We start from the raw sequence: 24,824 nt of genomic DNA, 5'->3' as shown, positions 1-24,824 counted from the left end.
TGGAAAAATGTTCCTTTCATGTCACAGAAATAAAATTCTTGGGTTACATCATCAGTCCCAACAAAATTCAAATGGATCCAGAGAAGGTATCAGCAATTCTAAATTGGCCTACTCCTACTTCCACAAAATCTGTACAACGATTCATTGGTTTTGCGAATTTTTATAGGAAGTTTATAAAAAATTTCTCTTCAATCGTTAAACCATTAACAACACTCACTAGTGAAAAACAAAGATTTAAGTGGACCGAATCCGCTAGTCTTGCCTTTAATAAATTGAAAGAAAATTTTACTACAGCTCCCATTCTAGTTATGCCAGATTTTGATTCAGAATTTATCCTTGAAGTAGATGCATCCGACTCAGGTATCGGTGCAGTTTTATCACAACAAGATAAGAACAAGACTGAGATTCATCCTATTGCTTTCTATTCAAAAATGTTAACTAGTGCTGAGAAAAACTATAGCATAGGAGATAAAGAACTTCTAGCTATAAAACGTGCTCTAGATCATTGGAGACATTTATTAGAAGGTTCTAAGCTACCTTTTAAGATTTATACTGACCATAAAAATCTTGAATTTCTAAAAACAAGTAAGACCTTGTCTGCAAGACAAGCAAGATGGTCTATATTTTTTGATCGTTTCGATTTTCTCTTAACCTACAGACCAGGACATTTAAATACCAAAGCCGATGCCCTCTCTAGATTACATGAACAAGACACTCATAATCAAATTTACCAAATCATTCCAAAAGAAAAAATTATAGGTTTATTAACACCTTTAGAAGAGGAGATCTTAAAAGAATTAAAACATGAACCACCACATGGAATAGACTGTCAAAAAGATTCCAAGACTGGTCTTTTCTATCATAATTCTAAACTATATATCCCCAAACAAATTAGATCTTCTATTCTTAAACAAACCCATGACGGGACACTAGCAGGCCATCCAGGTATTTCTAAAACTATAGACCTAACCAGGAGAAATTATTGGTGGCCACTCATGGATACCTATATTACAAACTATGTAAAACATTGTGATACCTGTGCCAGAAACAAGTTAACACACAAAAGACCATCAGGTCTTTTATCTCCTCTGCCTATTCCTGACAAACCCTGGAGTACCATATCAATGGACTTTATTGTCGAGTTACCTGAATCCCACCATTACAATACTATTTTAGTTGTCATTGATCATTTAACAAGATTGGCTCATTACATTCCCCTAAAAGGTCTCCCTACAGCTTTCACTACAGCTCACGTTTTCCTAGACAACATAGTTCGCTTACATGGACTGCCCAAAGTTATAATAACTGATCGTGGTACACAGTTTACCTCTAATTTTTGGAGATCCCTATGTAAGTTAATCAAAATTGATTCTAGATACTCGACTGCTTTTCACCCTCAGACAAATGGCCTTACAGAACGACTCAACCAAACCCTTGAGCAATATCTTCGTTGTTATATATCTCATCTGCAGGATGACTGGTCATCCTATTTACCTTTGGCTGAATTCTGTTATAACAATACTACTTCTACATCTACTAAACTATCCCCATTCTTCGTTACTTATGGATATCATCCTACTACTATTTCATTGTCCTCTCAACAAGTGAACTCTCCCTCAGCATTGGATTTCGCAACTACCCTACAAGAAAGACTTAACATCCTGAAAAAACATCTTTCGGAAGCTAAAGATTATCAAAAAAGGTTATATGATACCCATCACACTGCTAGCCCGGCTTATCAGATTGGAGATTTGGTACTACTCTCGACAAAGAATCTCAAACTGTCAGTTCCTAGCAAAAAGTTAGCAAATCAATATTTGGGTCCTTTTAAGATTTCTAAAATAATCAACCTCAATGCTGTGAGATTAGAGCTTCCCCAGGATTTTAAGATTCACCCCTCTTTTCATGTCTCTCTGTTAAAACCATATCTTCCTTCACCTCAGTCTCTCTCCTTGTCTCGACCACCTCCAATACTCGTTGATGATCGAGAGGAGTATGAAGTTGAAGCTGTATTGGATTCTAGGATCCATAGGAAGAGGTTAGAGTATCTTGTGAAATGGAAAGGTTATGGTTCGGAGGATAACTCTTGGCAGCTTCATTCTGATCTTCGCACTCCCCGTCTTCTACGAAATTTTCATCGCCGCTATCCTGAGAAACCTAGTTTGGAAACCCCTGGGGTGCTTCCTTGAAGGGGGGGAGATGTGGTATACCTTTAACTAATACCCCTCCTATTTGGTCTCCACCCTATATAAGGACTACCTGTAACACTCATTTACTGCCTGATTATTGAAGTCTTAGCTACTCTGGTGTAGCTTTCCTTATCTCAGGTCTCCTATTACTTGTATCCTGTGCAAGGTGGTTTACTTTGTTTACTCTAGCTGCGTCTTGAATCTCTTATGCTCAAATCGTTACTTTGTCATTACCGACTTTGGATCATTCAACGACCGGATCTACTTTTTCACCGCTACCCGGAAGTAAGCCGCATTCACACACGCTGCCTCTCCAAACACGGATCTTCCAATGCGGTAACAGAAATATCACGGTCTTCAAGGTGGTAACGTATACGAACAATGCTAAAGCCTTTAAACTTCTTACCTGCTTGTTTTTGTTACCATACTGAATTATTGGACATCTCCCATTACCTGCAACATCCAATATGAACAAACATTGTATGTCTGTGGAATGTCTGAACTTGTAAATATTTTAGGCTGTGTGTGATTGCGTGAAGTAAGAAGAATCATTTGTTTCTACCAATTCAGATTCTGAGCCTGTCAGTATTTCTTTTTCATCTGTGGCCTCCGGTTATATATATATATCTTGAACATAAGATATATATTATATTAAATATTCCTTATATTTATTAACACTTAAGTCAGTAGTTAATATACAAATTCATCATATATTAAATGTCTCATATTGTTTAATCAGGCTACATAGAAGTTGTTTTCTGATTACTACAAAAAAGAGCAACAAGCTCTAATTTTAGAGCTAACCTTTATAACCAATGTGCAAATACTTGTTTACTTAAATACGAAGCTCAGAATACCACAGCGGTACAGTCATCTCTGTTTCGTCCATGGATCCAGCTACACATAGCTTTGCAGACGTATTCAGGTAGGGAAAATCGGGAATCTTCAGAGCTGCGTCTCCCTCAAAAGACATCTCTTCCTGACTGTCTCTCGCAGCCCCTGAGTAAAAGGTCGGAATCGCAGGCCCCTCTATCCCGCAAGCACTTTCTCCTCATGGGAGCATGTCCATCTGTCCCGAAGCAGAACCTAGCAGATCTCCACCACAATCAACAGCAACGAGATCTCCCCTGCCAAAGCAATTATCAATCAGCAAGTGGAGCTTTAGAATATGTTCCTCTAGCAAAGTAAGTATCCCAGCCTCTGTTTCTTTCAGGATCAACGCCATTATCCCAGAGCAGGTGGTTTTATTGCAGAGTCCAAACTTATAAAAGCAGCCCTCTTATCTAGTATTTCAGGTGAGAATTATGCAGCAGTCCAGACTTAAGCAACGGGTCACATTGAGTGTCGGCTACAACTTGCCATATATCCCGCCATCAGCCTTGTGGCTTCACCGAAGCATATAGCCTTCCAAAGTACAGCCATGTACAGCAAAAGCACAAACCAGAGAAGCTTCTTGTTTACATCTCAGTTAAAGTCTTTGAGAGTGAAAAAAATATGTATAAAAATCACTGAAATCCACGTTTAGAACAGGTGCTCCTTTACTATGCGTCTTGCCGCATCGGCAGTCAGCTCCGCCCCCCAGACTGTGCATTTTTAACCCATCTTTGTAGCGGATAACATCATTCTCTATAATTAAGCCATGTTCTCTGTCCTTTGTAATTTCTAATAAATTAAAATGGCTTGGAAAATTATGTCAAACAAAACCCAACCTTGCAGACAATATTTTTGCAAGGCTTTAAAAATAGCCAGTAATGGGAGCCAATGAGTACAAAGTCTTAATTTTAAAACATCCATAAATATTTTAGTTCACAAAAATTTCCCTTTTATTCTATTTTATTGTATGGTCAAAACAAATAGATACATACCTAAGCCTGGGGTGTTATAGATTTTAAAATTAGGACAGGGTAAAAAATGTTTTATTGTTTTTAAACTATTTTACATTTAAAAAAACAAACAATTTATGTTTTAATCTCATATATTAATGCACTTTGCTCTGAGAATTTAGGAATTATAGCTAACATTCCAAAATCTTATCAAAGGGTTTTCAATAAATTTGGAATAGATTTGAATCTGAATCTGTATGCAATCTGCTTCACAGGGGAATTCTAAAGGAATAACGAGGAACATGCCGTGTCATATAGTGCTTTGTTTACTGCTGAATTACCGTTGTATAATACATGATAATGTCACTGCTGGTTGTGTTGCCATGCAAAATGTGCTCCTTTAGATGTTGTATGAGACTTCCCTGAAAAAAAAAGAAAGAAAAAAAAAACACAAGAAAAAACAAATTAACAGGTTACAACCAAGGTCAGAATATTCTATTACATGCTTTACTGGCAATAAACAGAGAGCCTTATGTAATGTTTTTATATTGGCTGCACTATATATAAAAAAACACCACATTAATTAACTTTCTGTTATGTGTTATGTAATCATTTTATTTTCTTAGTAAGAACAAAAATCTAAAACAGGAAAAAACACAGGTTAGTGCGACCTCCAATGTAACATGGTAGAATAAAAAAAATATAATTCAACCATCACATGCATGGTCCCTTGTTTCTAGATAAACTACATTGGCTCTGGAATCTCACAGAATAGTTCTGTAAGAGTTAATTTCAGAGGCACTGTAGTATCTCACGTGCTACGTATATATCGCCTGCATGAGAATTGCTGAGAATAGAGCAGTTCAGTAAGTGCGATTTCACAATGAAGTCAGCAGACAGACTTGTGCCCCAGCGGGTGCATTTCACATCTCACTCACCTGCTATGCTGACGTTACCTAGAAGGAGAATTAGGCCTATGACAATAGTTTGTAAGTTTATATCTAGATTGTCACAACGCAAATATAAAAGGGAACAAAACACGCATTCACTGAGCTTGGCTACTTTAATAAAGCAATGCAAAATTAATATGCAAAATGTAAAAACACACATGACACTGCTGGCTCTCTGATTGGGTTAACGCCTGCTCTTACAGAATTGTACATTGTTATTCAGTGCTGTGTATGTGCATGTGACTATAAATGTGTGCGAGCATAAGCAATGCTATGTGAACTAGTGACAAGATATACTGTTAAATTTAATGTAATCAATAAAAGACCTAAATATAAATAATAATAAATATTGTCAGTGAAATCATAATTAACATAACCTGTAGATTACTACCTCTAATACCTGGAGATACTTCTACGTGAGAACTTACCCCTGCTGAATGAACCATGCATTTGGGAGCTCCAGTAGTCCCAGAAGAGTACATGATGAACAGAGGATGGTTAAATGGCAGCTGTTCAAATTCCAGTTGTGGGGCTTGGTCTCCAACTTTTCCACTTGCCAGAAATTCATCTAAAAACACACTAAGTGCAGAAACAAAAACCTAATGAGAAAGGCTATAGCCATAAGTCTTATTACAAACAAGCGGCTAGATTAAGAGTTTTGCGTTAGGCTGAAAAAGCAGCGTTAACAGGTCATTACGCTGCTTTTTCACTACCGCTGGTTTTACGAGTCTTGCAGGTTTAGGGGCACCGCACACTTTTTTGGCCTTACCGCAAAACGACTTACGTAAACTTCGTAAAGTCTTTTTTCTATGGGACTTCTATAGCGCTGATATTACGAGTCTGTCCAGGGAGGCCAAAAAGTGAGCGGTACACCCTCTACCTCCAAGATTCCTAACGCAATTTAAAAGTCAATAGTTAAGAGTTTTACACTACAACGCCGTAACATAAAACTCCTAACTAAAGTGCTAAAAAGTACACTAACACCCATAAACTACCTATTAACCCCTAAACCGAGGCCCTTCCGCATTGCAAATACTAAAATAAAATGTTTAACCCCTAATCTTCCGCTCCGGACATCGCCGCAACTATAATAAATATATTAACCCCTAAACCGCCGCACTCCCATCTCGCAAACACTAGTTAAATATTATTAACCCCTAATCTGCCGTCCCTAACAACGCCGCCACCTACCTACATTTATTAACCCCTAATCTGCCACCCCCAACGTCGCCGACACTATATTAAATGTATTAACCCCTAAACCTAAGTCTAACCCTAACACCCTCTAACTTAAATATAATTTAAATAAATCTAAATAAAAATTAATATTATTACCTAAATAATTCCTATTTAAAATTAAATACTTACCTATAAAATAAACCCTAAGCTAGCTACAATATAACTAATAGTTGCATTGTAGCTATCTTAGGGTTTATTTTTTATTTTACAGGCAAGTTTGTATTTATTTTAACTAGGTACAATAGTTATTAAATAGTTATTAACTATTTAATAACTACCTAGCTAAAATAAATACAAAATTACCTGTAAAGTAAAACCTAACCTAAGTTACAATAACACCTAACACTACAATTAAATAAATGTACTAAATCAACAACAATTAAATAAATTAAATTAAATTAGCTAAAGTACAAACCCCCCCACTAAATTACAGAAAATAATAAACAAATTCCAAGATATTTAAACTAATTACACCTAATCTAATAGCCCTATCAAAATAAAAAAGCCCCCCCAAAATAAAAAAAAACCCTAGCCTAAACTAAACTATCAATAGCCCTTAAAAGGGCCTTTTGCAGGGCATTGCCCTGAAAAGGGCATTTGGATGGGCATTGCCCTTAAAAGGGCAGCTAGCTCTAATACAGGCCCAAACCCTAACCTAAAAATAAAACCCACCCAATACACCCTTAAAAAAACCTAACACTAACCCCCTGAAGATCGACTTACTGTTCTGAAGACCGGACATCCATCCTCAAGGAGGCGGCAGAAGTCTTCATCCAACCGGGCCGAAGTCCTCAATGAAGCCGGGAGAAGTCTTCATCCAAGCCGGGCAAAGTGGTCCTCCAGACAGGAAGAAGTCTTCATCCAGACGGCATCTTCTATCTTCATCCATCCGACGCGGAGCGGGTCCATCTTCAAGACATCCGACGCGGAGCATCCTCTTCATCCGGAGTCTTCTTACTGAATGATGGTTCCTTTAAGTGACGTCATCCAAGATGGCGTCCCTTAGATTCCTATTGGCTGATAGAATTCTATCAGCCAATCGGAATTAAGGTAGAAAATATCCTATTGGATGATGCAATCGGCCAATAGGATTGAAGTTCAATCATATTGGCTTATCCAATCAGCCAATAGGATTGAGCTCGCATTCTATTGGCTGTTCCAATAGGATTTTTTCTACCTTAATTCCGATTGGCTGATAGAATTCTATCAGCCAATCGGAATCTAAGGGATGCCATCTTGGATGACGTCACTTAAAGGAACCATCATTCAGTAAGAAGACTCCGGATGACGAGGATGCTCCACGTCAGATGTCTTGAAGATGGACCCGCTCCGCGTCGGATGGATGAAGATAGAAGATGCCGTCTGGATGAAGACTTCTGTCCGTCTGGAGGACCACTTCCCCCGTCTTGGATGAAGACTTCTCCTGACTTCGTTGAGGACTTCGGCCCGGTTGGATGAAGACTTCTGTCGCTTCCTTGAGAATGGATGTCCGGTCTTCACAACAGTAAGTCGATCTTCAGGGGGTTAGTGTTAGGTTTTTTTAAGGGTGTATTGGGTAGGTTTTATTTTTAGGTTAGGGTTTGGGCCTGCAATAGGGCTAACTGCCCTTTTAAGGGCAATGACCATCCAAATGCCCTTTTCAGGGCAATGGAGAGCTTAGGCTTTCTTAGATAGTATTTTATTTGGGGGGTTGGTTGTTTGGGTGGTGGGTTTTACTTTAGTTTAGGCTAGGGTTTTTTTTTTTATTGGGGGGGGGCTTTTTTATTTTGATAGGGCTATTAGATTAGGTGTAATTAGTTTAAATATCTTGTAATTTGTTTATTATTTTCTGTAATTTAGTGTTTGTTTTTTTGGTACTTTAGCTAATTTAATTTAATTTATTTAATTGTTGTTAATTTAGTAAATGTATTTAATTATAGTGTAGTATAATCTCAGGACATACTTGAAAACGAGAGAAATCTCAATGTATCCTTCCTGGTAAAATATTTTATAAATAAATAGTGTTAGCTGTTATTGTAACTTAGGTTAGGTTTTATTTTACAGGTACTTTTGTATTTATTTTAGCTAGGTAGTTATTAAATAGTTAATTACAATTTAATAACTATTGTACATAGTTAAAATAAATACAAACTTGCCTTTAAAATAAAAAATAAACCCTAAGATAGATACAATGTAACTATTAGTTATATTGTAGCTAGCTTAGGGTTTATTTTATAGGTAAGTATTTAGTTTTAAATAGGAATTATTTAGGTAATAATATTAATTTTTATTTAGATTTATTGGAATTATATTTAAGTTAGGGTTAGACTTAGGTTTAGGGGTTAAAACATTTAGTATAGTGGCGGCGACGTTGGGGGCGGCAGATTAGGGGTTAATAAATGTAGGTAGGTGGCAGCGATGTTAGGGACGGCAGATTAGGGGGTTAATAATTTTTAACTAATGTTTGTGAGGCGGGAGTGCAGCGGTTTAGGGGTTAATATGTTTATTATAGTGGCGATATTGGGGGCGGCAGATTAGGGGCTAATAAAAATAATGAAGGTGTCGACGATGTTGGGGGCAGCAGATTAGTGGTTAATACATATAATGTAGGTGGCGGCGGTGTCCGGGGCGGCAGATTAGGCGTTAATAAGTATAATGTAGGTGTCGGCGATGTCGGGGGCGGCAGATTAGGGGTTAATAAATGTAAGATTAGGGGTGTTTAGACTCGGGGTTTATGTTAGGGTGTTAGGTGTAAACATAAATTTTATTTCCCTATAGGAATCAATGGGGCTGCGTTACTGAGATTTACGCTGCTTTTTTGCAGGTGTTAAGACTTTTTCTCAGCTGGCTCTTCCCGTTGATTCCTATAGGGAAATCGTGCACGAGCACGTACGACCAGCTCACCGCTGACTTAAGCAGCGCTGGTATTGGAGTGCGGTAAGGAGCAAAATTTTGCTCTACGCTCACTTCTAGTCTTTTAACGCCGGGTTTGTAAAAACCTGTAATACCAGCGCTGTATGTAAGTGAGCGGTGAGAGAAAACTGCTTGTTAACACTGCATAGCCTCTACGAAAAACTCGTAATCTAGACAAATGTTTTTATTGTACTACTCTAAGAACTATAAAAGTCTGTGGTTTCTATGTAATAAATAAGTGGTTTATTCTCACCAAACATAATACAATGCATAAGTGATATGAAAACATTTTATTTTAAAATTAATAAAATCTGTCCAATTTAAAAATAGAAACACAGAAAGTATGTATCAGATATGTATTTCCTAGCAACAGTGTTTCACTATTTATATTAAGACCTTGTTTCTGAGATGTGAGGCACTACGGGTGCCCAAGCTGACAAACACCTGTCCCTAACCCATGTAGTGGCACACGAGCATCTGTACTATATTCACAGCAAATGTACATTTCCCAGTAGCCTTCTCTGGAGCTGTTCAGATTAAAATACTTTGGCCTAGATTTGGAGTTTGGCGGTAGATGGGCTGTTAACGCTACGCTGGCTTTTTTCTGGCCGCACCATAAAATTAACTCTGGTATCGAGAGTCCCAAAAAATGCTGCGTTAGGCTCCAAAAAAGGAGCGTAGAGCATTTTTACCGCAAATGCAACTCTCGATACCAGAGTTGCTTACGGACGCGGCCAGCCTCAAAAACGTGCTCGTGCACGATTCTCCCATAGGAAATAATGGGGCTGTTTGAGCTGAAAAAAAACCTAACACCTGCAAAAAAGCAGCGTTCAGCTCCTAACGCAGCCCCATTGTTTCCTATGGGCAAACACTTCCTACGTCTGCACCTAACACTCTAACATGTACCCCGAGTCTAAACACCCCTACCCTTACACTTATTAACCCCTAATCTGCCGCCCCCGCTATCGCTGACCCCTGCATATTATTATTAACCCCTAATCTGCCGCTCCGTAAACCGCCGCAACTTACATTATCCCTATGTACCCCTAATCTGCTGCCCCTAACACCGCCGACCCCTATATTATATTTATTAACCCCTAACCTGCCCCCCACAACGTCGCCGCCAGCTACTTACAATAATTAACCCCTAATCTGCCGACCGCAAAGCGCCGCCACCTACGTTATCCTTATGTACCCCTAATCTGCTGCCCCTAACACCGCCGAACCCTATATTATATTTATTAACCCCTAATCTGCCCCCCTCAACGTCGCCGACACCTGCCTACACTTATTAACCCCTAATCTGCCGAGCGGACCTGAGCGCTACTATAATAAAGTTATTAACCCCTAATCCGCCTCACTAACCCTATCATAAATAGTATTAACCCCTAATCTGCCCTCCCTAACATCGCCGACACCTAACTTCAATTATTAACCCCTAATCTGACGACCGGAGCTCACCGCTACTATAATAAATGGATTAACCCCTAAAGCTAAGTCTAACTCTAACACTAACACCCCCCTAAATTAAATATAATTTTAATCTAACGAAATTAATTAACTCTTATTAAATAAATTATTCCTATTTAAAGCTAAATACTTACCTGTAAAATAAATCCTAATATAGCTACAATATAAATTATAATTACATTGTAGCTATTTTAGGATTAATATTTATTTTACAGGCAACTTTGTAATTATTTTAACCAGGTACAATAGCTATTAAATAGTTAAGAACTATTTAATATTTACCTAGTTAAAATAATAACAAAATTACCTGTAAAATAAGTCCTAACCTAAGTTATAATTAAACCTAACACTACCCTATCAATAAATTAATTAAATAAAATACCTACAATTACCTACAATAAAACCTAACACTACACTATCAATAAATAAATTAAATACAATTTCTACAAATAACTACAATTACATAAACTAACTAAAGTACAAAAAATAAAAAAGAACTAAGTTACAAAAAATAAAAAAATATTTACAAACATAAGAAAAATATTACAACAATTTTAAACTAATTACACCTACTCTAAGCCCCCTAATAAAATAACAAAGACCCCCAAAATAAAAAAATGCCCTACCCTATTCTAAATTAATAAATTTAAAAGCTCTTTTACCTTACCAGCCCTGAACAGGGCCCTTTGCGGGGCATGCCCCAAGAAAATCAGCTCTTTTGCCTGTAAAAAAAAACATACAATACCCCCCCCCAACATTACAACCCACCACCCACATACCCCTAATCTAACCCAAACCCCCCTTAAATAAACCTAACACTAAGCCCCTGAAGATCTTCCTACCTTGTCTTCACCATACCAGGTATCACTGATCCGTCCTGGCATCCGGTGCTGAAGAGGTCCAGAAGAGGCTCCAAAGTCTTCCTCCTATCCGGCAAGAAGAGGACATCCGGACCGGCAAACATCTTCTCCAAGCGGCATCTTCGATCTTCTTCCATCCGGTGCGGAGCGGGTCCATCTTGAATCAGCCGACGCGGATCCATCCTCTTCTTCCGGCGTCTCCCGACGAATGACGGTTCCTTTAAGGGACGTCATCCAAGATGGCGTCCCTCGAATTCCGATTGGCTCATAGGATTATATCAGCCAATCGGAATTAAGGTAGGAATATTCTGATTGGCTGATGGAATCAGCCAATCAGAATCAAGTTCAATCCGATTGGCTGATCCAATCAGCCAATCAGATTGAGCTCGCATTCTATTGGCTGATCGGAACAGCCAATAGAATGCGAGCTCAATCTGATTGGCTGATTGGATCAGCCAATCGGATTGAACTTGATTCTGATTGGCTGATTCCATCAGCCAATCAGAATATTCCTACCATAATTCCGATTGGCTGATAGGATACTATCAGCCAATCGGAATTCGAGGGACGCCATCTTGGATGACGTCCCTTAAAGGAACCGTCATTCGTCGGGAGACGCCGGAAGAAGAGGATGGATCCGCGTCGGCTGCTTCAAGATGGACCCGCTCCGCACCGGATGGAAGAAGATCGAAGATGCCGCTTGGAGAAGATGTTTGCCGGTCCGGATGTCCTCTTCTTGCCGGATAGGAGGAAGACTTTGGAGCCTCTTCTGGACCTCTTCAGCACTGGATGCCAGGACGGATCGGTGATACCTGGATGGTGAAGACAAGGTAGGAAGATCTTCAGGGGCTTAGTGTTAGGTTTATTTAAGGGGGGTTTGGGTTAGATTAGGGGTATGTGGGTGGTGGGTTGTAATGTTGGGGGGGGGGTATTGTATGTTTTTTTTTACAGGCAAAAGAGCTGATTTTCTTGGGGCATGCCCCGTAAAGGGCCCTGTTCAGGGCTGGTAAGGTAAAAGAGCTTTTAACTCTATTAATTTAGAATAGGGTAGGGAATTTTTTTATTTTGGGGGTCTTTGTTATTTTATTAGGGGGCTTAGAGTAGGTGTAATTAGTTTAAAATTGTTGTAATATTTTTCTTAGGTTTGTAAATATTTTTTTATTTTTTGTAACTTAGTTCTTTTTTATTTTTGGTACTTTAGTTAGTTTATGTAATTGTAGTTATTTGTAGCAATTGTATTTAATTTATTTATTGATAGTGTAGTGTTAGGTTAATTGTAGGTAATTGTAGGTATTTTATTTAATTAATTTATTGATAGGGTAGTGTTAGGTTTAATTATAACTTAGGTTAGGACTTATTTTACAGGTAATTTTGTTATTATTTTAACTAGGTAACTATAAAATAGTTCTTAACTATTTAATAGCTATTGTACCTAGTTAAAATTATTACCAAGTTACCTGTAATATAAATATTCTTAACTATTTAATAGCTATTGTACCTAGTTAAAATTATTACCAAGTTACCTGTAATATAAATATTAATCCTAAAATAGCTATAATATAATTATAATTTATATTGTAGCTATATTAGGGTTTATTTTACAGGTAAGTATTTAGCTTTAAATAGGAATAATTTATTTAATAAGAGTTAATTAATTTCGTTAGATTAAAATTATATTTAATTTAGGGGGGTGTTAGTGTTAGGGTTAGACTTAGTTTTAGGGGTTAATCCATTTATTATAGTAGCGGTGAGCTCCGGTCGTCAGATTAGGGGTTAATAATTGAAGTTAGGTGTCGGCGATGTTAGGGAGGGCAGATTAGGGGTTAATACTATTTATGATAGGGTTAGTGAGGCGGATTAGGGGTTAATAACTTTATTATAGTAGCGCTCAGGTCCGCTCGGCAGATTAGGGGTTAATAAGTGTAGGCAGGTGTCGGCGACGTTGAGGGGGGCAGATTAGGGGTTAATAAATATAATATAGGGGTCGGCGGTGTTAGGGGCAGCAGATTAGGGGTACATAAGGATAACGTAGGTGGCGGCGCTTTGCGGTCGGCAGATTAGGGGTTAATTATTGTAAGTAGCTGGCGGCGACGTTGTGGGGGGCAGGTTAGGGGTTAATAAATATAATACAGGGGTCGGCGGTGTTAGGGGCAGCAGATTAGGGGTACATAAGTATAACGTAGGTTGCGGTCGGCAGATTAGGGGTTAAAAAAATGTAATCGAGTTGCGGCGATGTGGGGGGACCTCAGTTTAGGGGTACATAGGTAGTTTATGGGTGTTAGTGTACTTTAGGGTACAGTAGTTAAGAGCTTTATGAACCGGCGTTAGCCCAGAAAGCTCTTAACTCCTGCTATTTTCCTGCGGCTGGAGTTTTGTCGTTAGATTTCTAACGCTCACTTCAGAAACGACTCTAAATACCGGCTTTAGGAAGAGACAATTGAAAAGATAGGATACGCAATTGACGTAAGGGGATCTGCGGTATGGAAAAGTCGCGGCTGAAAAGTGAGCGTTAGACCCTTTAATCACTGACTCCAAATACCGGCGGTAGCCTAAAACCAGCGTTAGGAGCCTCTAACGCTGGTTTTCACGGCTAACGCCGAACTCTAAATCTAGGCCTTTATTTGTAACAAAATAGATATAGAATTATATTAAATGATTATAGAATATGTATGTATGTATGTGAAATACACAGAAATAAAAGGTGAATAGTTGTTAGCTATAGTATAATCCTGCACAAATGTGGAGGGGTGTAGTTAACCACCTTTAAATTTTAAAGAGTATAGCTAAATTATATTATTACTAAAAGTAAAAACATAAAATTATGCTTACCTGATAATTTCATTTCCATCTGTATGGGAAGAGTCCACAGCTGCATTCCTCACTTGTGGGAAACATATACCCAAGCTCTAGAGTACACAGAATGCTAACGGGAGGTAAAAAAGAGAGGCGGACCCTAATGTGAGGGCAACACAGCCTGCTAAACCTTTCGCCTCATTTTTGAAGACCCAAGAGGAAACCACTGCTCTCATTGAATGAGCCTTAATCCTCAGAGGAGGCCTATGTCTCGCCGATTCTATGCTAAACAGATGACACTCCTCAGACAAAAAGATAAGGAAGCCGAAGAGGCCCTCTGACCCCTACGCCTCTTGGAAAAGAGAACAAACAGAGAAAGAGGTTTGTCTAAATTCCTTTGTGGCCCGGAAATAGAACTTCAAGGCACAAACCACATTCAAAAATACGTTGTAAACGTTCCTTCGACGAAGAAGGATAAGGACATAAGAAAGGAATCACAATATCTTGATTGAACCTTCCAAGAAAACAATTTAATGTCTACTTCATGCATAGGCTCCAACAGAACCCGTTGCAAAACCTCAAGGACAAGATTTAAACTCCAAGGAAGAGCCTTAGATCTAAACACAGGTCTGATCTCAGCAGAGCCTTAATAAATGGCTGCACATCTGGAAGCTCTGCAAACCTATTGTGCAGTAACATAGACAGGGCCTAAATCTGTGCCTTCAGGGGACTTGCAGAAAAGCCCTTCTCCAGTTTATCCTGGAGAACAGAATAAGTAGGTCCTCCACACCTTATGATAGATGCGACGAGCAACCAGCTTATGAGCTTGAATGAGAGTAAAGATAACTCTCAGAAAACCCTCTCTTGGATAGGACTTAGCATTCAATCTCCACGCAGTCAGCCTCAGAGAATCTAGACATTGATGAACAAAGAGACCTTGGTCTGCAGATCCCTGAGACAAGGTAACTTCCACAGAGGAGATGATGACATCCCCACTAGATCCGCAAACCATATCCTTTGCGGCCAAGACGGAGAAGTCAGTATCACTGACGCCTGCTTGACTCGAGCCACTACACTAGGTATAGTGTTAATGGTCGGAAAGGATAATTTAGATTAAACCTCCAAAGAACCGCTAATGCATCTGTTAGCTTCGCTTGAGGATCCCTGTACCTCGACCCCTATCTGGGTAGCTTGGTATTGAGACATTATAAGATCTTCCTCTTGCAAATCTTTGTAAACACTCGGGATAGAGACCATTCTCCCGGATAAAAGGATTGTCTGCTGAGGAAATCCGCTTCCCAGTTGTCCACACCCGGAATGTGGATCGCTGACAGCAAACAAATGCGGGTCTCCCCACACCAGAATCCGAGATACTTCCCTCAAAACTAGGGAGCTTCTCATTCCCCCCCTGATGGTTGATGTAAGCCACCGAGGATATATTGTTTGATTGGAATCTGATTAACTGAGACAAACCCAGCAGAGGCCAAGCCTTCAGAGTATTGTATATTACCTGAAGATTCAAAATGAGGTCAGGAGGGAGCTTTACCTCCTGAGACCAAAGGCCCTGTACCTTCCTGGTACCCCAAACAGTTCCCCATCCTGACAGACTTGCAACCGTAGTTACAATCACCCAGGATAGTCTTGAGACGGACGTCCTTTAGGACTAGTGATCCGGCCAAAAACACCAAGAGAGCGATTCTCCCGATTGGTTGTCCAGAGAAATCTGTTGAGACAGATCCGAATGATCGCCATTCCACTAGTTCAGCATGCGCAGTTGCAACCGTCTGAGGTGAAACCTGGCAAAGGAAATGATGCCCAAGCTGTACACCATGAGACTAATCACCTCTATACACAGAGCCACAGATGGCCTTAAGGAGATCTGGAGGGCAAGACATGTTGAAGCTAGCTTGCAACGTCTATGGCCTGTTAGAAATATTCTCTTGCCAATGGAGACTATTATAGTACCCAAGAGTTCTACCCTGGTACTTGATACAATATAACTCTCTCTAGATTATCTGCCATCCATGGGAACGAAGAAGACAGGAGATATTCCAAATGGTCCACTCTTCAAAAAATGTATTTAGCTAGACCAAATGGAAGGGCAATAAACTGGAACTGCTGGTCCAGAATTGCAAACCTTAGGGACTGGAAGTGGTCCTTGAGGATTGGTACGAAAAGGGAGCATCCTTCAGATCTATCATGGTCATGAACTACCCCTCTCAAACGAGGGGAAGAATGGACCTTATTGTCTCCATCTTAAACAAGAGAACATTTAAAAACCTGCTTAAGCACTTTAGGTCCAGAATCAGATGGAAAGTTACCTCCTTCTTAGGGAACACGAAAAGGTTTGAATAGTATCCCAAACCTCTCACTGCGATAGGCACCAGGACAATAACTCCTAGAGGACATATTCCGTACACACCCCAGAAAGGCTTCCCTCCTTTCTGGGCAGGAAGACAGGACGAATCTGCCCCTGGGTGGCTGAGACTCAAAATCTATCTTGTAACCCTGAGCTATGACCTCCAGGACCCATGGATCCTTGAACGTCCCTGAACCAAGCGACTGAAAAGAGCGACATACTGCCCCCTACACGATTCAGAAGAGGACCAGGGACCTCTCATTCATGCCGACGTAGACTCGGCGGGCTTCTTGCTCTGCTTGGATTTATTCCAGGACTGAGCCGGCTTCCAAGAGCTCTTGGCTTACTCTGGCTTAGTGGAGGACTGCTGACATGGGCTTTATCAAAACGAAAAGAACGAAAATCGTCCCTTAGATTAGTTCATATACTCTTAAGGTAGGAGAACACCCTTGCCCCCCTGTGACCGTGGAGATAATAGAGTCCAGGCCTGGACCAGACAAAATCATTCCCTTAAAGGGAGGGAAGGAGTCTAGACTTAGAAGTCATATCCGCAGACCATAACTTCAGCCAGAACTCGACGGGCCTGAACAGAAAAAGCTGAAGCCATAGCATTCAAGCGAATAAACTGCCTAATAGCAGCACAGATAAAATAATTAACAACCCTCAAGGCCGTAAATCTTTTCTGAGTAATGTCGTGGGGATCGTCCACCCCGATCAAATCTTAAAAGGAGTCACACACCAGAAGGTAGTTTCTCCAGTAACCGCGGCAACAGCCGCCGCCGGTTGAAACAAATATTCCATATGTTGAAACATCTTTCTAAACAGAGGTTTAAATCTTTTATCCATGAGCTCTTCAAACTAAGAACTATCCTCAAGTGGGATAGTAGTACGTTTAGCAAGGGTGAAGATAACGCCATCCCATTTAGGGATGGAACCTCACAACTCCATTGAGAGTCCAGGGGACAATTTGTTAAAGGGAGAAGAGGGGGGAATGAATCCAATCCTGTCCCATTCATTCTTAATAATGTTCGCCATCTAACAGGAGCAGGGAAGGACAAGGTACCACCCTGTCCTCAAACTAGGAATTTATAGGTTCATCAGGCAATTTAGCCTCTGGAACCTCTGAATTCGCCAAAAACTTCCTTTAAAAGAAAGCGCAAATTAATAAACCAAAGTCTGGTTCCTTTGCAGCCGGAGGTTTAGAGGCAGCAGACTCCGACCCAGAATGTTCACACACTGATGTCTCAGAAAGAACTTCATCTTGGGATAACCCTCAGTTAAATCCAATAAATTATCTGATGTACTCTGGGAAGGAGTGCAATATGTAACCTTTCACTTGCTCTTTAAGGGCGAGGTAAAGCATTAAAGGCCGCAGACACTGCCGTCTGAACTGCACAGTAACGTCTGGTGAAAAAATGGCCCCCTCCAGAAGGAGGATCAGCAATGCTATGGGAAACTGCATGTGTAGAGATTTAAGAATGTAGGGTAAGCACCTCACTGGACGACAACTCTTCAGAGGTGGACGGCTCCGTGGTATTAAACATGTTTGATATTATTAAATTTTTAAGGCATATGGAACATAATTGAGAGGGCAGAACTAAGGCCTCCTCACCATATAAACAGGAATTACTCATTAGGAATAGAGGGAGTGCCCTCTAAAGTAACAGAATCCTCCATCACTAGTGCAATAATCAGAGAACTAGAGAATTAAAACATCTTATTTTATTAAAAAAAACTGCACCCTTATACCCCAATGGCTGGGGCACTCGCCACCTCCTATGACACAGACAGTACAGAGATTTAGGACTCCTCTCTGATAGACACCCAGTCAGGAAAAAGGAAATGACATGGTGCACAATGCAGGACCATCCCTGCTATGAGAAAGTGCACCAAGCTGTAAGCTGCATGGCTCTCAAAGTGAAAGTGAAACCTGTATAACTATATTCTATAACAGCCTATGAGCCCATAACATCTCACACATAAAAGCAGCATAAAATCAAATAAACATATATGATTATCCCCCCCCCCGTTCAATAATCCCCCTAAGGAGATATTAACCCTTGATTCTATACAGATAAAAGGAGTCACACTGTGACCCTGTCTTCTTGCGTTATCATACATGTATAAAATATGGCTTACCAGAATCTACGCAGTGGAACAGGAACACGGTCCTTCAAGTGTGACAGATAGTAGCATCACTTCTGACATGGACTCAAGTGAAGAAAGCAGGCAGCGAAACTCGTCAACGCTGATTGCAGAAAGACTCTCCCTACATCTCTGGACTCTTAACTTTCATCATGCTCTCACTGAGAGGCTGACAGGACTACTTAAAACTCCAGTTCCATCTTGAAGAGTACTAACCTCCATAAGAGACTACTCCGAAATCTTCTAACACTTCTCTGCCAACCTCCTGTGACGAAAGGCAAAGAATGACTGGGGTTATCAGAAAGTGGGGGAGGTATTTGGGCCTTTGGCTGGGGTGTTTTTGCCTCCTCCTGGTGGCCAGGTTCAGTATTTCCCACAAATAAGGAATGCAGCTGTGGACTCTTAACATATTAAGATGGAAACATAGCTTTTATTGGCACTAATTAAAAGAAAATGAGGTGATAGTCATTACAATTCATAAACACAATTACCATTCAAACAATATTAAAAACACATTGTCTATGCCTAGATTGAAAAATCTGGTGCAGAGGTGATATGGTGCTATATACTGAGATTCTGTGAGTTAAATCCTCCACGTATGTGATTCAAATGAATCTATGCTAAACTCCTTTAATCCGGGAGCTAAATTAACTTGAACCTATCTGATATTAAACGTACATTGGAATTTTTTATTTTTTTTAAACTGTATGAAGAAGATTTAGTGAAACATGCATCAGTGGAGCCTCTATCTTCATGTTTTAAATTGCTTGTCTCACAGCCTATAACCTCATACTTAGCAGTGGTTTGTAGTTTACAGATAGATAAAAGATAATGTAGGTCCTGGATTGAAGGAGTTTAGCATACATTCATTTGAATCACATATGTGACTGATTTAACTCACAGAATCTCAGTATATAGCACCATATCATCTCTGCACCAGATTATTCAAACTAGGCCGAGACAAAAGCTTGATGCCACCTGTTTCCGGCGAGCCTCCTAAAGACCGCTGCTCCATAACCTGTCCGCCTGCTCTGAGGGGGCGGACAGACATCGCCAGAAATCAACCCGATCCAATACGATCTGGTTGATTGACATCCCCTGCTAGCAGCCGATTGCCCGCGAATCTGCAGGGGGAGGCATTGCACCAGCAGTTCACAAGAACTGCTGGTGCAATGGTAAATGCCGACAGCGTATGCTGTTGGCATATATTGATGTGCAACGGACATGATCCGCAATATCGGATCATGTCTGCTCGCACAATGATAATTTGGCCCGATGTGTTTTTAACATGGTTTGAATGGCAATTGTCTGTATTAATTGTAATGACTGACTATCACCTCATTTTCTTTTAATAAGTTTAATAAAAGCTATCGCCTAGATTACGAGTTTTGTTGGTAATGCTGTGCGGTGCTAACGAGCAGTTTTCCCTCACCGCTCACCTACAGACAGCGCTGGTATTATGGGTTTTTACAAACCCAGCGTTGGCCGCAAAAAAGTGAGCGTAGAGCAAAATTTAGCTCCACATCTCACCTCAATACCAGCGCTGCTTACGGTAGCGGTGAACTGGCTAAACGTGCTTGTGCACGATTTCCCCATAGGAATCAATGGGGGAGAGCCGGCTGGAAAAAAAAACCTAACACCTGCAAAAAAGCAGTGTAAAGCTCCTAACGCAGCCCCATTGATCCCTATGGGGAAATACTTTTTATGTCTACACCTAACACCCTAACATGAAACCCGAATCTAAACACCCCTAATATTACACTTATTAACCCCTAATCTGCCGCCCCGACATCGCCGCAACCTACATTATATTATTAACCCCTAATCTGCCGCTCCGGACACCGCCGCCACCTACATTATACTTATGAACCCCTAATCTGCTGCCTCCAACATCGCCGACACCTACATTACATTTATTTACCCCTAATCTGCCACCCCCAATGTCGCCGCAACCTACCTACACTTATTAACCCCTAATCTGCCACCCCCAATGTCGCTGCCACTATATTAAAAAGTTATTAACCCCTAAATCTAAGTCTAACCCTAACACCCCCCTAACTTAAATATAATTTAAATAAATCTAAATAAAATAACTATCATTAACTAAATTATTCCTATTTAAAACTAAATACTTACCTATAAAATAAACCCTAAGATAGCTACAATATAACTTATAGTTGCATTGTAGCTATTTTAGGAATTAATTTTTATTTTACAGGAAACTTTGTATTTATTTTAACTAGGTAGAATAGTTATTAAATAGTTATTAACTATTTAATAGCTACCTAGTTAAAATAAAGACAAATTTACCTGTAAAATAAAACCTAACCTATGTTACAATTACACCTAACACTACACTATAATTAAATTAATTCCCTAAACTAAATACAATTATCTAAAGTATGAAAAAAAAAACACTAAATTACAGAAAATAATAAAAGAATTACAAGTTTTTTAAACTAATTACACCTAATCCAATCCCCCTAATAAAATAAAAAAAAGCCCCCCAAAATAATAAAAGCCCTTCCCTATACTAAATTACAAATAGCCCTTAAAAGGGCCTTTTGCGGGGCATTGCCCCAAAGTAATCAGCTCTTTTACCTGTAAAAAAAAGTACAATACCCCCCAACATTAAAACCCACCATCCAACCCTACTCTAAAACCCACCCAATACCCCCTTAATAAAACCTAATACTAACCCCTTGAAGATCACCCTACCTTGAGAAGTCTTCACCCAGCCAGGCAGAAGTCCTCAACAAAGCCGGGCGAAGTGGTCCTCCAGACAGGCAGAAGTCTTCATCCAAGCTGGGCATAAGTCTTCATCCATCGTGCGCGAAGCGGGTCCATCTTCAAGACATCCGACACGGAGCATCCTCTTCCATCGACGTCCAACTGAAGGTTCCTTTAAATGACGTTATCCAGGATGGTGTCCCTTCAATTCCGATTGCCTAATAGAATTCTAACAGCCAATCGGAAATTAAGGTAGAAAAAATTCTATTGGCTGATGCAATCAGCCAATAGGATTGAGCTTGCATTCTATTGGCTGATCCAATCAGCCAATAGAATGCCAGCTCAATCCTATTGGCTGATTGGATCAGCCAATAGGATTGAACTTCAATCCTACTGGCTGATTGCATCAGCCAATAGGATTTTTTCTACCTTAATTCCGATTGGCTGATAGAATTCTATCAGCCAATCGGAATTGAAGGGACGCCATCTTGGATGACGTCATTTAAAGGAACCTTCATTCGTCAGTTGGACGTCGATGGAAGAGGATGCTCTGCGCCGGATGTCTTGAAGATGGACCCGCTCCGCGCCGGATGGATGAAGATAGAAGATGCCGTCTTGATGAAGACTTCTGCCCGTCTGGAGGACCTCTTCTGCCCATCTGGAGGGCCACTTTGCCCGGCTTCGTTGAGGACTTTGGCCCGGCTGGGTGAAGACTTCTCAAGGTAGGGTGACCTTCAAGGGGTTAGTGTTAGGTTTTTTTAAGGGGGTATTGGGTGGGTTTTAGAGTAGGGTTGGGTATGTGGGTGGGGGATGGGTGTGTGGTGGGTTTTAATGTTGTGGGGGATATTGTACTTTTTTTTGCAGGTAAAAGAGCTGATTACTATTGGGCAATGCCCCGCAAAAGGCCCTTTTAAGGGCTATTTGTAATTTAGTATAGGGTAGGGTTTTTTTATTATTTTGGGGGGCTTTTTTATTTTATTAGGGGGATTAGATTAGGTGTAATTAGTTTTGAAAACTTGTCATTATTTTATTATTTTCTGTAATTTAGTGTTTGTTTGTTTTTTGTACTTTAGATAATTGTATTTAATTCTATTTAATTGTATTTAGTTTGGGGAATTAATTTAATTATAGTGTAGTGTTAGGTGTAATTGTAACTTAGGTTAGGTTTTATTTTACAGGTATATTTGTCTTTATTTTAACTAGGTAGTTATTAAATAGTTAATAACTATTTAATTACTTTTGTACCTAGTTAAAATAAATACAAAGTTGCCTGTAAAATAAAAATAAACCCTAAACTAGCTACAATGTAATTATTAGTTATATTGTAGCTATCTTATGGTTTATTTTATAGGTAAGTATTTAGTTTTAAATATGAATAATTTAGTTAATGAGAGTAATTTTATTTAGATTTATTAAAATTATATTTCAGTTAGGGGGGTTAGGGTTAGACTTAGGTTTAGGGCAGATTAGGGGTTAATAAATGTAGGTAGGTGTCGGCGATGTTAGGGCGGACAGATTAGGGGTTAATAATATTTAACTAGTGTTTGCAATGCGGGAGTGCGGCGGTTTAGGGGTTAATATATTTATTATAGTGGCGGCAATGTCCGGTTCGGCAGATTAGGGGTTAAAACATTTTTTAAGTGTTTTTTAAGTGTTTGCGATGTGGGGGGTCTCGGTTTAGGGGTTAATAGGTAGTTTATGGGTGTTAGTGTACTTTTTAGCACTTTAGTTAAACTCTTAACTACTGACTTTTGAATGCGGTACCAGTCAGTAGAGGCTGTACCGCTCACTTTTTGGAAGACTTGTAATACCGGCGTTATGCAAGTCCCATTGAAAATATAGGATACGCAATTGACGTAAGTGGATTTGCGGTATTTTCGAGTCTGACCAAAAAAGTGAGCGGTACACCTGTATCTGCAAGACTTGTAATACCAGCGGTAGGAAAAAAGCAGCGTTGGGACCTCTCAACGCTGCTTTTTAAGGCTAACGCAAGACTCGTAATCTAGCCGTATGTTTTTTACTTTTAGTAATAATATAATTTAGCTATACTCTTTAAAATTTAAAGGTTTACACAACTTTCTTTTGTCAAGCTCTTTTTGACTTAGTTATAAATATATATGTATTTTCATTTGCTAGTTTAAAGGGATAGAATGGTCATAACTGAAATGTCCATGGGTGCATTTAAATCTTAAATAAAATAATTTTTGAACTTACCTTCATTAGCAAAAATGCTTCTAGTAAGTTATTACTGTTTTTCAGGAGACATATGCACATATGCTGAGCATGCGGTGCACCAGTATTCAAACACCTGACCTTCTCAGAGTCAGCAGTGTCTTGTTTGATACAAAATAAGTCTTCACAGATGCAATAATCACCACTTCCATCTCTGAGAATTTCTGGTATTTGATTCTATATAAAACTGAAATGCACCCATGCACATTTGAATAATGACCTTTCTATCCCTTTAACAAAGGCAAACTGATGATGTTCCACATGAAAAATGTAAATGTGATAAAAAGGAACTAATAATATATAAAATATATAGAAAGGCCAAACTATAAAAACCAAGCATCAAAGAGAAATGACCACAAAAGCTGCACATTTTTCACATTATCATGAAAAAAGAGCATTGTATTAGTGTGCTAGGTCCTCATTTTTAAATGTTAAAACTGCAGCAAGTTGCTTTAAGAAATTACACTGGGCAAAAGGAAAAAAATAATAATAATCAAGCACAAATAAGGAAATGAAAGGAATCAGAAGATTGGAATATAAAATTCAATTTTCACTCATTATGAGAAGATAAATCTCCACTTCAAGACATTCAAGTGAATGCATGTCCTAGAAATTTGCATAAAAAATGTCACAGAATTAGCATAACTCAGCAGCTCTAGTAAAGCCTTAACTCTTTGGAAGCCGTTAGGAACCTGTAATATGAGAGTATATATATTGAAGGTGGCATATCAACAGGATAAATGCTGAAAGTAAAATTATGCTATTAGATGTAGTAATATTGCAGTGAATAACTGAAGCAAAAGAGTTAAAAGTGTTGCTTGAAACCTCCAAACTGGGTACGGTTCTCACAAGAAGGCAAGTGTCATATGGCAACAGCAAGGAGTGTTGCCTATTCAGCTTCCATATTGCGGCAATTTTTTCATGCACAAACCAGGTACAGCTTTTCAGTGATATTAAAAGGGACATAAAACTGCTGAGTACAATTACAGTAACAGGTCACTCATGCTAGTGTGTTTCCTACTGTGCCATCAGCTCTCTTCAAAATTATTTTCTTATTTTAACCCCTTACAAGTATCAGTTCATGAAGCTCTGCATCTTCACACTGGGCGACGCCATCGTGGAGCTTACTTGTTATGTAACTT

General features: G+C 39.4%; 1 protein-coding gene across 1 annotated transcript in view; it reads right to left on the bottom strand.

Moving 5' to 3' along the window:
• The window catches only part of AACS (acetoacetyl-CoA synthetase), a 350,996-nt gene that overhangs the window by 114,533 nt on the left and 211,639 nt on the right, over positions 1–24,824 (bottom strand). The window contains exons 8-9 of the mRNA XM_053701850.1: positions 5,391–5,541; positions 4,354–4,434 (exon numbers count right to left, since the gene is read on the bottom strand). Of these exons, the coding sequence (XP_053557825.1) occupies positions 4,354–4,434; positions 5,391–5,541 (232 nt within the window). The remainder of the gene's footprint in view (positions 1–4,353; positions 4,435–5,390; positions 5,542–24,824) is intronic.

The sequence above is a fragment of the Bombina bombina genome, chromosome 2 (genome assembly GCF_027579735.1).
Source record: "Bombina bombina isolate aBomBom1 chromosome 2, aBomBom1.pri, whole genome shotgun sequence".
NCBI classification, from domain to species: Eukaryota; Metazoa; Chordata; class Amphibia; order Anura; family Bombinatoridae; genus Bombina; species Bombina bombina.
Note: the sequence above shows the minus strand (reverse complement) of the source record. Positions and strands in the feature narration are given on the sequence as shown.